At 34.0% G+C, this 16,612-nt stretch overlaps 1 protein-coding gene across 1 annotated transcript in view; it reads right to left on the bottom strand.

Moving 5' to 3' along the window:
• Positions 1–10,191: 10,191 nt before the first annotated feature.
• Positions 10,192–16,612, bottom strand: part of Stt3B (catalytic subunit 3B of the oligosaccharyltransferase complex) — a 74,942-nt gene continuing 68,521 nt past the window's right edge. Inside the window, exon 17 of the mRNA XM_035367955.2 lies at positions 10,192–10,847. Within this exon, the coding sequence (XP_035223846.1) occupies positions 10,767–10,847 (81 nt within the window). The 3' untranslated portion in view covers positions 10,192–10,766. The remainder of the gene's footprint in view (positions 10,848–16,612) is intronic.

Here is a 16,612-nt window from a genome sequence, read left to right as displayed (position 1 = left end):
GTACGTGGTGATTACTGCTGCTCTATCAAGTGAGATGCCTAAAAAGAACAGTCTAAAAAAAGGAAAGACATATACTAATGTCATCAATACACTTAAAATGTGTTTTACAATTGAAAAATAAAAATTACTTATGCAAATGTATTTTTATAGCATATAAAATATTAAACTGGTGTGCGAAACTTAAGCAACAATGTAAAAATTTAGCAGATAGCCATGAAATTGCAGAAAAGAAGGTCTGGAGATCAGTAAATGAACACGCAAGTCAGCAGAAATGTCATGCGTATGCAAATATCAGGAACAAAACGTCAGAGGCAACGTGAGCGTACACAAAACGCGTGATATCGGAGCGCGCAGCTCAACAGTAGAATAAAAGGAAGGACGGAGACGCAATTCAACATATTCGCTGCAAGTGCCAGTGAGTCAGTTCGTGAAATATGGCTAGAAGAAATCACCCGAACGACTTCACACGTGGAAGAATGATCGGAAAGCTGGAGGAGGGGCGTCACCAGTGTAGCTGCAGAGTTCGGAATCAACAAAAATGTCGTTTCGCGCGCTTGGAAAGTGTTCCAAACCACGAGTACAGCTGTTAGAAAGGTTGGTGTTGACCGCCCGAGGACTAAAACTGCAGGGCATGACCGATAGATTGTCCTGCAGGCGAAAAGAGGCCGACAGCAGTCAGCAAGCGCCATTGCTCAGCAACTCTGTACAACAACGGGGCGACAAGTGTCGCAGTTTACTGTGGCCAGACGCCTTCACGAAAGGGGGCCTATTCGCCCGCCGTCCTGAACGCTGCCTCCCGTTGAAAGTTGGCCACCGACGCCACCGTTTACAGTGGTGCAGAGAGCACAAAAACTGGACAACTGATCAATGGAGTCGTGTCCTCTATACGGATGAGAGTCAGTTCAGTAGCAGAAGAAGTGATTCTCAACGCGTTTTGATTTGGAGAGAGGTCGGGACCCGGTTTTATCCGAGTAACATCAAGGAAAGACACCGTAACGGTAGTCCTGGAGTTCTTGTCTGGGGAAGCATTATGCTAAACGGGCGAACTGAGCTCCACGTTTTCGACAGAGGGTCTGTAACCGGGGATCGCTATTGTGAGGAGGTACTCCTTCCTCATGTGCGTCTGTTCCGAGGTGCCATTGGCCCAGACTTAATTTTTATGGATGACAATGCACGGCCACATCGGACTCTTGCTGTTGAGGAGCTACTGGAAAGTGAAGATATCACTCGAATGGATTGGCCAGCGTACTACCCAGATTTAAATCCCATCGAACATGTGTGGGATGCTTTGGGGAGACGCAATGCCGCACGCTTACATCCTCCGGAGAACACCCAACAACTCAAACAGATGCTGATTGAGGAATGAGCACTCCTACCGCAAGAAATGTTGCATTAGCTGGTTCCGAGTATGCGGAGACGGTGCGAAGCAACCATTGCAGTGAGGGAAGGGCATATCCCATATTAAAGAACATCTGCTTGTTGTTCTTCCTCTTGGATAGACAATCATGAGTCACGATACTATGCGTTCAATAAAGCTTGTTTTTGTTTGATTCCATACCGTATGCATTGTATTTCTTTTTCAGCTCCGATACTTTCGTCATCCTTTACGTACATAATACTCTCCTTCATTTCTGCATTTCATGTCTCTCAGTTGATTTCTCGTGGAGTTATGGCAGAAAACCCTGCTGTTGCTTAAGTTTTGCACACCAGTGTATTACATCACTTTGCAATTAATCGATAATGAATAAAAACAATTTTTTTACAGACAATAATAGAAATCAACCAGATGTTAATTTTATCATTTCTGGGAATTTCATAATTTAAAATTAGGCAAAACCCATGCAGTTTGGCCAAGATTTTAACTGTATCAATTTCGAGGTCAAACAGGTACAGGCCCCTGTTTATCAGAAGCAAAACAGTTCTGCAAAGAAGGAAGCCACAACCGGACCTGTACCTGTTTGCCCTTGAAATCAATAGTTCAAATTAATATCTATGCGATACACAAGGTTGTTGCTTTGCCTAATTTTTAGTTTGGCCTATTTCTCTTGATTTCATACTTTATTTGATATATTAGCTTTAAGAAAAGGAAACAATACATTATTTTTGTTCAGTGTTTGGTTCTCGTCATATTACAGTGGTGGCCAAAATTGTGGACACTTTTGAAAATTTTTATGTTTTTGAAATTTGTATGCTTATAGAAAACGTTGTTTCATAAAATGCAAACTTGTATATATCATTTTAAAGAGAATTTATTACTGAATTCAATACAAAACACAAAATTCAATTATTTGTAATACAAAAAAAGTTAAACAATAGTTACCGATATACATTAGATAGCGATGATTGCAGTGAGTTATCAGTACTTAATAGGGTACCCTTTATTTTTGATTACAGCTTCACATCGACGTTTCATTGAGCTGACAAGAGTTTTAAGCTCTTCTTTCGTTATTACATGATGCCAGGAAACAATTATAACCTCAATTAGTTCCCTTTTATTTGATGGGCGCCTCATTCGGATAAGAGTTTTCAAACGGTGCCACAAATTTTCGATAGGATTGAGGTCAGGATTGTTTCCTGGCCATGACAACAATTTAATGCTCTTTGTACGAAACCACTCTTTCGATATTTTGGCCGTGTGGCAAGGAGCAGAATCCTGCTGAAAAATAAACGAAGCATTGTTGAGAAAGGGATGTCTGATGGAAGGTAGAAGTTTTGGTTCTAGAATAGTGTCAATGTATTTTCTGGCATTCAGTGTCCCATCGATGACATGAAGGCGACCAATACCATCTGCTGACATGCATGACCAAATCATAACACTAACTGGGTTCTTCACAGTTGCTTGAATGCACTCAGGATGTAGCTCTTCTCCTATTCTACGTCTTACATATTTTCGCCCATCACTACCGAATTACGATATCTTAGTTTCATCACTCCATATAACTTGTGACCACTGATCATCTGTCCAATTAATGTGTTCCTTTGCCCACTATAGTCTTTTTTTTTTTTCGTTGCTGAAAATTAAGGCTTTTTTCGTGGAATTCTACCTCTCAGTCCAACATCTGTTAATCTTCTCCTCATTGTTCTGGAACTGACAGAAACACCAGCATCATTCAGATCACTTCTGATGGCCACTGATAACATTTTTCTATCTTGGACACATAATCTTTTTATTCTTCTGTCATCAATAGATGTGGTGCACCTTTTTCGGCCTTTTCCTTCTTTGTTTTATATAGAATTTGTCTCCTGATATCGTAAACAAAACTTTCGGACTCCAGATGTAGTCACTGAATCACCCATCTGTCTTGCAATTTCAGCATAGGAAAGACCACTTTCTCGTAACACAATAATATTACATCTCTTTCTAGGTGTCCAATCTACTCTTTTATTTGATGTCATTGTTTCTTGACTAAATATTAAAAATTTTTACAAAAATTCCTACTTGTAATTGCAGTGTATAAGAAACAGGTCCTCCTTCTACAGAACAAAGCAAAAAAATGAATTGTTTCAAGTGTCAGCTTCTACTGGCAGTTACTAAGATTTCATTTGTTCTCAGAACAAGAACAGTTATTTTGTCCCGGAAAGCTAGACATTACAAACCACTTCATAACTGTGTTTTTTATTTATATTAAAGTACATATAACTTTTTTTTTGTATTGCAAATAATTGAAATTTGTGCAAATAATTGAATTTTATTGAATTCAGTAATAAATTCTCTTTAAAATGATATATACAAGTTTGCATTTTGCGAAACGTAACATTTTCTATAAGCATACAAAGTTCAAAAACATAAAAATTTCCAAAAGTGTCCACAATTTTGGCCACCACTGTATATGTACTAAATGGAACAACAGCACATTTGGAGATAATTAGGTTCTTTTTTTTTAAATAAAGCAAATGCATAGTTAGTATAATACAAGTTTCTAAAATTTCTTACCTATAAGACTTTATTTTGACTAAAATAACATAGTTGAATTTTTTAAGTTTTTCTGAAATAATATACAAAATCCCTTTTTTACAAAAACAAGGAAATAAATATTTACTCGCCTAAACCATCAAGACTAACTAAAAAAAGTATTTTTTTTGGGCCTTAAATACAGGCCATAAAACTAAACATACCATTTTGTCCTATTTTAACATTAATAAATTAAAGAAATTTCTATAAAATAAAAATTTACTCAAATAAAATTATTAAGACATTTCTTTATTTACATAAAATAATTCCTAACAAGAAGAGCTATTGAGCATTCCACATTTGCCCAAAACCTTAAGTGCAGGGCATGCCTACAGCATTTATAGCCACAGGCCAATTTTATAACTTTATTGTACGATCAGGCACATTTTTCCTGGCATATGACACGCATGGCAATGATTATTGCTTAAGTAGTATGACACAGGCATGATCAAACACTAACAAAGCAGTATTTTGGAACAAAATGTACATATTAAAGACTGGTTTAGTTTTATTTTGATTATGGCAAAGCATGCGAGGAATATCTGCTTAACGGAAGGTATGCCATCATGGAGGATTTTGTGAGGGAAATAGGCTCATATTCATATTACACATGAAAAAAAAAAGACTATACAGTCAGCCTACTACTTAAGTCCCGAATTACTCTACCCGGAACAGAGGTGCAGACGAAACTTTCCAGCAAAGTTTCAAAATATCTTGCGTAGCTGGGACACCGTTTCCATAGCTAGGCAGGACTTCGCTTCCAGCAGAACCGTTTTTTTTTTTTTTTCCTAGGAATCCTCCCGTTTAACCCAGTGCTACCAGAATCTCATTTTTTTAGAAAAGTCCTGTCTAGCAGAGACCGTCGCTAGATGTGATAACCCCCTTTAGGTTCAAACTATCAGAAATCGGCAGCCACTGCTAGAAGCCGCACAGCTGTTCAAACAAGTGGTATAATAATACAAGTAGCAGCAAAAATTTGCAGATTAGAATATCTGAAACCTCACAGATACATTACATTTGCCAATCTATGGCTCAAATATTGCAAGCATCAAAGCCACATTATTTATTCTTCTTGGGGGTGCAAGTGATAACCATACTTTAAACCTTTTTTTTCTCCCCTCCCTTCCATGTTTCATCACAAAAGTTTTGTGGCAATTTCTGTCAGGAAGTTTGGTAGTTTTTGCCACGTTCAGACATATGCACTTCTCGGACTTCCAGGTGCTCAATGAGAGATATCTGTTGTCAGAGACAGAATGGACAGCAGACCTATGGAAGAAAGGTGCAGCGGAAACCCCCTGGTGTGGTTTCCATACATAAGGGACTAATTAAGTTTCTTTTCCAGGTTGTAACAAAAACGAAGAGAGGGCTTTATGTAAAAGGTTTTGATGCTGTAAACAAGTGAAAGCAGACACATTTTAGCGTCATCGCCGCATCCGCGGCCTTTGCATGAATAATGGCTGTAATGAATCAATTACTTTAATATTTAATTAAGAATTTCTTATTAAGTTTTCAAAATAAATATTTTAAAAGACAACCTGTCTTTTCTTTCACCCAACAGGGCTTTCTGATGTTAGCTTTATTAAAATGGTGGCAGTGGTTCAGATGAGAAAAATCCATGCAGAAATTACAAACCGTCAGGCTCTGAAAATTCTCCTCAAGATTGTGGGACAGTCATTTTCCAGATATCATCAGTGTTTTGCAGATATTACAGACCGTCAGATTCTGAAATGCAGCACGAAAAGTGACGAACATCAGTTCGAGGTCTCCGAAGCGGTTCAGATGAGAAAATCCACGCAGAGATTACAGACCATCAGGTTCTGAATTTCCACGAAGTTATGAACATCAGTTTGAAAAAGAGAATACAGCTCTTCGTTAAGCTGTGTGGATCGGAAATCCATGAAAAAGTTTACGGACGCCAGTCGAGATAAAGAGGAACGACAGTCTCCTGAATACAGTTTATCGTTAAGCTGTGTGAATCGGCAATCCACAGAAAAGTTTACGGATGCCAGTCCAGATAAGGAGGAACGACAGTTTCTTGAATACAGTTCATCGTTAAGCTGTATGGATAGGAAACCTACGGAAAAGTTTATGGATGACAGTCTCCTGGATCCAACTCAAGCTGTGGAACATTCATTGTCCGAAAATCATCAAATCATTGTGAATGTGTACTGTAGTGAAAAAGTGATACGTGTGTGATCATCATTGTGCCTGAGAAAATTAGTGCAGTGCAACGTACGATGTTCAGTGCAGTGTATTCTTGCTGAAGATCATCAGATTATTGTGAAGGTGTAAAGTAGTGAAAAGTGTCGGAATCATTAGCATCTATATATTAGTGAGGCAGGTAAGTACCTTGGCTTTTTATATTGAGGCAGTAAAGTAATTTAATTTATTATTGTAATTTAGTATACAAGTTCACATATCTGGTTAAAGTCAACTTTGTTTTCTGTAAAGCCTAAAGAAATGTGCTGTTTGGGTTTTATGTTACAAGAAAGTATAAATTTTAGAATTTAAATCTGTGTTAATAGATTTTTTTAATGTCTGAAAAGTTAATGTGTTGTGCTCAAATTAAGCTTATATAATTGAATGTGTAAAGGAGAAGAATTACTGTAACTTTGAAGGTTCTAAGGTTAGGTGGCATTCTGACATTTATTTCTAAAACGCTTTGAATATTATAAATATTAGAATTTTCAGTTAAGGTGTGTCAAACATTATTTGTGTAAGAACCGAGAGAAAAAAATGTTTTTTTCTATTGAATGAGTAAAAGGGGAATGCTAGAAATCTCCAGTATTTTTCATCTTAACAGTTGTCATATTAATGTTTAGTTATGAGCATGTAGATATATAACCCTTGAATGCATATTTTAATATACCTCACATTTTGATGAAAGTATATTGTATTATCATAAACAAGAGTGTTTTACACAACTGAATTTAAAGCATTTGAGGGTAATATTATTTATAGTATCATTAAGTCCTCAAGTAGACAAATTTTTATTTGAACGCATAATGTGCATATTATAGTGTAAACTGTCTTGTTTTTGTTTAAGATCTGTAAAATATGTTGTGAAAAAAAATTAAGGGTTCAATTTTACTCTCTCTTTATGAAATGATATTTGTTTAAATCAATTTTATATATATATATAGTGTGAGAGAGCTAAAATTGTTAGGTTGTTATCATAATTTTGTTTTATATCATGGCATTCTTAGTAAAAGTTAGGAAAGAGGATCTTAAATCCTTGGCTGAAGAGTTAGGGGAAGAAGTTAGGCCTGAACTTAGGATACTGGAATTAAGACAGCTGATTATGGGAAATGAATCCTATGAGAAGGAACTAGTGAAATGCCCGTTAGAAAATATCACTTCAACGAGGCTTGAGAGAGAAAAGGAGCAGGAAAGAATTAGGAAGGAAGAGGAGAGGAGAGGCAAGAAAGAATTAGGAGAGAAGATGCAGAGAGGCAAGAAAGAATTAGGAGAGAAGATGCAGAGAGGCAGGATAGAATCAGGAGCAAAGATGCAGAAAGGCAGGACAGAATTGCAGAGAGGCAAGATAGAATTAGGAGAGAAGAAATGGGATTTGAATTCTCGAAGTTAAGATTACTAGCCGCTAATGCGAATGACTCTGTAAATGGTGGGAATGAAGAAAATGGAATTAAGGAAAGCCGTTACAATCTAAAAAAAAAAAAAAAATTATGCCAAAATTTGATCCTGAAGTGAACAGATTCAATCTCCCAGTTTTGAGAGACCGGGTCATGCATTGGCATAATATGCAACATCCACTCCTTCGATGTTGACGGGTGAGACGATCTGGGTCGAACAACCATTTGATGAGGCCCCAATTTGTTTACCCTTAGCAAACGTTGTAAAAGAAGGAACATTTGGATGAATAATGACAAAGGCAGCGTTCATTCACAATGAGTTGAATGAAGGCTGTTATGTCTTAGGAAATTGCACCGCCGAAAAATTAGCGGCAGATCAAAATGATAAACTTTTCTTTCAAGTAAATGCGGTGGAGACTCGAGCTCCAAGTCAATCAAGAAATGAAATCGGGAAAGGTTGTCCCCTAGAGTCTGAACGCAGCGAACTCGAACTCTCAAGGGAAGTTCCCCCCCCCATTCTAGAAAAGGGTGAAGTCTTGTCTCAAACAAAACAGATAGTGAAAACCAATTTCTCTCTGTCTGAAACGAAGATGAATGAACTGTCACTGCCTACAATAAAATATTCTTTTGTAGCACACCTACAAAATAAAAGTGACGTTGTAAAACCATCTTTTGACTTTGTCGCATTAGATGATCACAGTAACTCTTTGGGAAATGTGTACAAGTTAAGAATTTCCTTTTCAGTTCAGCACGAACAAGAAACTGTAGATATGCCAAATGATGTTTTGTACCAACCAGACTCGAAAGGTTTGCAAACACCTAAAAATTCCGTAGGAGAATTGCCCAAGACACTGAGTAGTGTAAATTTACCAAGGAAAGTAGGAGCATCCCCAGTTCATCATTTATTTATACTAGTCCCTGATACTGAAGGGTCAAATGGGATTAAATATAGCTACTTCTTGAATGATGTAAATCCAACTTGTAATGAAGTAGTTTTTTCTGATGTTAAAGCCAAATTAAATGTACATGTTTATTTGAGGTCAAATGCAGTAGTTCTCATTCAGGTGTTGGGTTACCATTGAGAGATTTTCACAAACTGAGAATTAAAAATCTGCAAGGTTTCCCTTTTCAGCCTGGCTAAAAATATAACTAACATTAAAGTTGGAATGTATATTGTATATTACATATTTCAGAAACTATACTTTCTTTTATAGTATGTGTATAAATAAGCTTTAGTTTTAGTATTATGTTGTTTACATGTTTTTATTGGCCTCAATATAGTTCTTGTTATGTTTATCCTTGGTACTTAGCAAAGCATTGTGAAAAAAAATATTAGTGCAAATAGTTATTAGTTAGTTTTATTATTAAGACTTGCTGTGGTAAGGTGCGAGGAATTGGAATTCTGAAACACCCCCCGGGAAGGGTAGGAATTGTGACGTTCAGACATATGCACCCCTCGGACTTCCAGGTGCTTAATGAGAGATATCTGTTGTCAGAGACAAAATGGACAGCAGACCTTTGGAAGAAAGGTACAGTGGAAACAACCATGGTGTGGCTTCCCGACATAAGGGATTAATTAAATTTCTTTTCCAGGTAGTAATAAAAACGAAGAGAGGGCTTTGTGTAAAAGCTTTTGATGCTGTAAACAAGTGAAAGCAGACACATTTTAGCGTCACCTTTGCACGAATAATGGCTGTAATGAATCAATTATTTTAATATTTAATCAAGAATTTCTTATTAAGTTTTCAAAATAAATATTTTAAAAGACAACCTGTCTTTTCTTTCACCTAACACTGGTGTTCTGACGTTACACCTTCCTTTCAAATAAAGAATGCATCCTAAAGTGGCAAAACTACAATATATCCTCCTGTATTATATTTAATCTCGGGGAAAAAAATAAGAAACACATAAGTCAACAAGTTGAATTTTCCCTTGACAAGAAAGAACAAGTGATTTGATATTACAATTGGATTTCTAATTAACTAGAGATCTACTTTCTCCAGTACAATGAATTGGCATTTTACAAGTTTTCAATTAAATAACAGCCTTGTGTATGTGTTCAGATTATTCTGTAATGCTTATCTGCACATAAAGCATTATTATGAATACTATAAACATCTGCATTTTGCAGTCAATTTTAATACATTTAGTTAACATCACCATGTGTTGCTAAACAAGATTTTGCAAGTTCTTCTGTAGACAACATGTAGAAAATTATCTAACAAATTAAAAGATGAAGGAATGAAAATGTGAAGTACTGAGCTTAACTAACAGGTGTGGTGGAAACACACAAGGGCTCCTGATAAGATTATTCATACTTGTCACACAGCAGACACAGACTGGAAAACTTGTATTCCACATTGGGAAGTGCTCTGAAAAATACCACATTTTTCAGGATTTAAAAAAATTGTTGAGGTTAGAAATGATGCAAAACATTATTTAACGATACCTGCTGTAATATATATAAAATAAAATTACTGTCCTTACTCTGGCTAACCCAAAAACATACATTTTTTGCTCACAAAGGGCTAAAACATAATAAAAATATGCTGCACTTAAAACTGAGAAGGGGAGGGGGGAATTAGCAAACTAATTATATGTATCTCAGATTTCAATTTATAATGATACAATGGGATAGCAAAGAACAACAGTATAAAGTTTACTTTTTATTTGTACTGTGCACATGAGTAATACAATAAATTTAGTATTTTGAAAAGCATGATAAATTTTACAGAGCAAGATATAAAATTCTGAATTATAGCTGTAATCAATATCAAATTAATTGTGCACAAGTATGTGAATGGCAGTTTTGGTTAAAGAAATTTGACAGATTTATTTCGAGTTATGAAAAATACTTGCTTTTCATGTTAAGTTCTAATTGCCATTCAAAATTATTTCAGAAAGAGCATGGATTTAGGAATATTGCCAAAACAAAAATATTGATGTAAATACATCAAGTTTTAAAACACTGATGATGCCATCTTCAAACTTCAAAACCAATATAAATTTTCTTGATGCTAAATGATATAAACACAACTGCAGCACTTCTTTATTATGAAATATAAAACACAGTTCCTTTGTGGTCCTTTTATACAAATGGAATTTCACGCTCGTTTTAAATTCTTTCGAGCATCAGTCATGAGGCACTGATCTTTGAGTGAACCATTACACCCTCTGGGTGCAAAGGCAAATGTTCACACATTCTCCACTTTAAAAAAGAACTATTTTAAAACTCGACTAATTTTTTTTCCTTTCACAACCACAGGCCTATTTTTTATAACTCCTCTCCTTCGCATAGAAGTCTGCAAAGAAACACATTTGTATACATTAGATAAATGACTGACATATTTGTATGCATTTAAAATAAAATAAAAACTAAACTATAATTGAAAAAAATTCAACATAATCTTACAAACTATTATAAAATTACTAACAGAGGAAATAATTAGGTTTCATAGCTTTGATTCAGCAAACACTTTCACTTGCATTTTTGAATACTGAACAACATACTTTTCAAAGCAGAAAAATGCAAGAATATAACTAACATACAAATACACACTTAAAATACAAAAAATAAAATATAACTGAAGATACAGAACATTTACATATTTACACGGAAACTATTACAAAATTACTAACACAAATAAGATACGTAGTACATTTAGTGAATAATACCTTCATTTGCCCTTTTGGATAATTAATACATGGTCTATAAAAACACGAAATACAATGAAAATCATTTCACAGAAAACTGAAGAGACTGAAATATTTTTTTCATGTTAAAGGATTTTACAAAAACAAAGTTTATTAGAGCACATTTTATTTACATAGATGTATTCTATAAATATCAATGAAACAAAAACATCCACAAGAATGTAATGAAATTTAATACAAAATTTTCAAGTTTTTTGTATAAGAAAACATTTATTGAGTTTTTGGATATATTCTGATATTTTTCTCGGCATTGTCATATTTAGCATCAAACTGTCAACAAATTGTTTGATGTCATCCCTTTTGTTATTCACCATTGGAATGTGCATCTAAATAATGGCACATACTTTTCATGATGTTCCTCATTTCAGATGACACAGGAACTACATTATTCACTTCATTTTCGTCATCAGAATCTGCATCAATGATATTTTTTTAGCTTTGAACAAACTCCAAAATGTCTGTCTGCCATAGTTGGGACTGTACACACATTATCATCATCTACTGCAACAAATTCTTCCGATGATACAGTAGGACAGTCCAATAATGCACAAACTTTCTCAAACACTTCATTAAGTGTCGGCTCAGTTTCAATATCTCCTTCTCTACTTCTTTTGGCACCGAAGAATCTGCTAGTTTTGATTATTCTATATGATGAAAGCAATTTTCAATCATCCTTGGAGTCACTGAATTCCATGCAGAGTGGAACATATCAAAAGCATCCAATAAACTGATCGAGAAATCTTAATTTGCTTAGATAGCGAGTAAATATTTTCGAAGCATTTGCTTCTCATAGAAAAATTTCATGTTTCGTATAATCCCTTGATCCCAAGGCTGAAAGACACTTGTATTATAAAGTTTTATAGCTTTCAGTACAACGTTGGGGTGAGCCGGACAATTATCAATTATCATTACAACCTTATGCTTTTTCTTGTAAGAATTACTCATCTAACTTTATGATTCAATCAGTGGACATCGTAGCTACCCCTCCATGCTTTTTTGTTTGTTGTATATTCGACTGGTAATGTTCTTACATACTTAAAATACCATGGTTTCAGACTTTTGCCAGTAACAAATAGTAGCAGTTTTTTAGAACCATCCAAATTGCATCCTACCAATACTGTAATCCGTTCTTCAGACAGTGTCTCTCCTGAACACGATTTTCCCTTAAAAGATAAAATTTTACTGTGTAAGCAGCGGTAAAATAACCTATGTTGGAGACATCTTTTGCTTCATATTCATTCAGTACCAAAGCCAACATAGACTGAAGCCAATTTGCTGTCATGGTCGGCAAAACTTGATTGGCTTCACCATAAACATCTTATTTCTTTTCTTTTAAACATCCCAACCATCCTAGATTTGCAGAAAATGTAATACCCATCTGTTTAGAAATTTCATTGTTTCTTCCTAGCATTCTGAAGGTATTTCACAGTCAAGTTAGCCTCCTTTCTATGAATCTTGTAAAACTACCACTCTGTCATTTTACACCCCTTTTAAATCTTGCCTGCGCAGCTGGTGTTTTTCATATTTTGTTCATTCCCCAGAAGGGAAATCTTCGTGTTAAGAGAAAAACAAATGCTTAAAAATATATAGTAGTTTGTAGGAGCTACTGTATTATTTCATGTTAAACATATTTCAATGTAAAACCTTTTCTAAAACAGTCAAATACCATAACACAATTAAAAAAATGCACATAACAGACTGCAAGCATTTATAAACCATTTATTTTTATTATAGTGAATGATGTGCTAATTCGGTCTGCATGTGATTTAGTTCAGTTAAGGATCAAAAGAAAATGAGAAAGGGCAAAGAAATAGGAAGGAATTCAAATGTATTGAAATGGTAAAAAAAGAAATTTATGTAAGCCCATCATAGGAAAAGATATATAGGAACAAAAAGGGTAGTATTACATGCACATCAACACATACATAATTGGTCAATTTTTCTGTTCTCTAATACTGAGATACAAGACAAATATTGGAAAATTAATTTTGAAATATCAGTCTCGATAAAATGCACCATTTAGAAAAATTTTACATTTTCAGTTTCACATTATTTAGTTTCGTTGGAAAAACATCTACCTTTTCGTACTCTTCTATAAATTTGAATTTTTGCTTCAATAACTTTTCAGGTCTTGTAATACCACTATAATAGTTATTCATGTAAACACAGTGCAGTAACTTTTTGTTTTTATTTAATATAAGTGAAATAATCTTTGGTAAATTATTACCTTATACATAACAGTTGAAAGTTGTGCATATATACAGCTTTGCCTCAAATACCACTCTGATGAACATTTTGTACTGATATTTCTATTCAGATTACAAATCTCCAAGCACATATATACAGCTTTGCCTCAAATACCACTCTGACAAACATTCTGTACTAGTATTTCTATTTGGATTACAAATCAGCAAAAGCCAATCTCCTTGACAAGTTGTCTTCATTCAAAGAAAGTTCTTGTTCTACTTATATGCAGTTGATAAAATTATCATTATGTGCACAATTTTAAGATCTCTTCAAGGCATTTCTGCATCACTGAAGAAATGGAAGGACTGCACAACTTGCAGGAATCTATTTCATTCTGTAAGGAAAGGCATTAAGAATTGATGGACATATTGAATTATAATCATGTTTTGTTGCTTCTTGCACTTGTCCCATAAAATATTTATTGCGAAATATGTTCTCATTTCAAACACAGCAACACATTTATGTTTTCATTGAACATTTTTATCTACAAAGCATTTCACAGTAACTGTTAGTATCATTTCTATAAAATCACCTACAGTGCATAATCCGACAATTTCACACATAGGTGGAGCATCATTTTAAAATACCATTACACATGTTTCAACCTGCAGTAAACATTCAGTAATCAAAGCACTAAAAACATCTTTATAATTTAAAAAACAAGCACAGAATACATAGTTTTTTAATGAGATAATTTATGGTTATTAAAAATCCCTCATATAAAAAACTGAAGAATTCAAAGCATTAAATTAATACATGCATTAAATTAAATTTCCACTTTATCACTCAAGGAGAAATAGCAGAAAATCTACTAATGCATTTTTGAAAGAAATATTTAAAACATTTAAACACATATAATAATAAATGTGAAATGAAAATACACAACTCGCACAACTTTGTAAAGAATAATAATCTATTTTAATTCTAGGTAGGAATATATAGTCAAATCCCACTACAGCAAACTCCGTTTATAATGAGCAAACATTTATGTTTTTCTTGAATGCTTAATGTTATTTTATACAATTCTAGCAAACCTCTAACTGCAAGAAAATAGGTATAACAAACTTTATTCTCAACTGAACCTTTTTTATTCATATTTTTTGCAAGGTTTCACTAAAAAATTACAAACATTAAAAATCAAAAATATTCAGGCAATTAGGATAGTGGAAAACACTTTTATATTATTGTTACTTTATTTTCACCTTATACTTTTCTTTGTTTTAAATAACGGTGATAAGAAGCAAATGGCATACCCAATTCTCAGAACAGGGTTGCCACTCAAATAGGAGAATGAAATTCCACAACTTTTCCAGGTGCGTTTCAAAGTAATTCCAGGCTATGTGCATAGTGCACATTGGCTGTGCTGAGAGTAAATTAATTATGGTACCACTTTGAAAACACAAAAATTTGCGAATTATATATGACTATATATATATATAAGATAAATAGGAAATTCTTCATGCTATTGCTTAAAAGCAAATGCGATACTGTGGCTCCCGTGTAAAATTTTCAACACTATGTAAAAATAAATTGTATAAATTGTATGTAAAAGTTAAAATACAAGAAGTATGAAATACTTAACAAGAAAACAGACAAATAAAAAGGGAATGTAAAACTCAAATCGAATTTAAAAATTAAAAAATGTTGATGAAAGTTTAAACGATCCTAAAACATTTTAAAATAAACATAAAAATAAACATAAAAATTGTTTAAAACACACGCAAAATTACAAAGAAGAGGTAAATGGTAAATTTAGCCTAATTCGACATATCAAGGGATGCACAAGGAACTTCGCATCCTGCTAATTCCATATTGCGCTTCGTCAAAACATGAAAAATTGAGACTGCACACGAAAAAACTTTTTGAGTATTAAACAGACAAAAATACCTAATATAACTTAAGTCTCAATTTTTCTGTTTCATTTGCTGACGTGTTCGTTGGTTAAAAGTAAATGAGAAACACATTAATGCTGCAAGAAAAATTATACAAACTGGCATGGTAAGGCAAATGTACAGAATAAAATAAATAGCGATTTGCTATTAATCAACATATACATAATTTTAATTTTAAGGGAGTACCTACTTAGCTTGAAGAGTTAAAACTGCGTAAAAGAAGGAATAAAAACTTTTTTAATTTAAACAATAAAGCGCATCAAATTGGGTCTTGCTATGATCAAAATTAAAATGGAAAGAAAAAATCTTAAACATACCAGCACTTTAACTTTTTGTAATAAATTCTGTGAAAAGCTACGAGATAAAAATTGCCATTTGCCTCCAGAAAAGATAAGAATTCAACTCACCCATTAGGTGGGGGCGATGCTAAAGGGCAAATAAACGTCACAAAGCCATGGCCAATGAGATGTAACAGACAGTGAGTAAAACCTGACTCAAAAACTGGGGGGGGGGGTGATGGCAGAAGATGGTGGTAATTTGATCAAAATGGCGTGTTGCTCGAAGTAAATTCTAGAAAGTAGTTAGAAGGTAAACACAAAATGGCTACCTCCAAAAAGTCGTAAATCTGGACAGAAAGCAGTTGAAATTGGAAAAATACAGTAATTTCAGTAAGCGAGTAATTTCAGTGTCATATGAAAAAAAAATTATTATGACATTCTGCATAACGAATTACAAAGCACCTTCACCTATCAACAAGTTTCTACCAGCACTAAAATTCTTTTCAGTAAATTTAAAGCACTTCATAAAAGACTTAAAATCCATCCCAACAAATTTAATAATAGGTATGCAAATCTCTATGCACTTCTTAAGTTTCATAAAACTCCAGTCAAGTTCAGATACATTGTTAACAATACTAGAAGGTATTTAAAAGATATAGATTATCTCTTTGCACAAAAACTTAAACCCATTCGGGATGTTATCAATAATTTTGATTTTCCAGATCAACATTGCAACTGGATGATTTCAACCAACGGACAAATTCTTAAGACATTAAATTCACTTAAAATAGAGCATATCCAATGGTACGATTTTGAGAAACTTTATACTACCGCTAGAAGAAATTCATAGTAGCTTGCTTACTTTCCCTAATTTATTTCCCAAAATCACTACAATAATATCAACTGAAGATTGGCAACTTGATCTTACAAGTGTAC

This window comes from Stegodyphus dumicola, chromosome X1 (genome assembly GCF_044657685.1).
Source record: "Stegodyphus dumicola isolate Sdum_Otavi_A_Nest chromosome X1, ASM4465768v1".
NCBI classification, from domain to species: domain Eukaryota; kingdom Metazoa; phylum Arthropoda; class Arachnida; order Araneae; family Eresidae; genus Stegodyphus; species Stegodyphus dumicola.
This window is presented reverse-complemented; position numbering and strand designations above follow the sequence as displayed.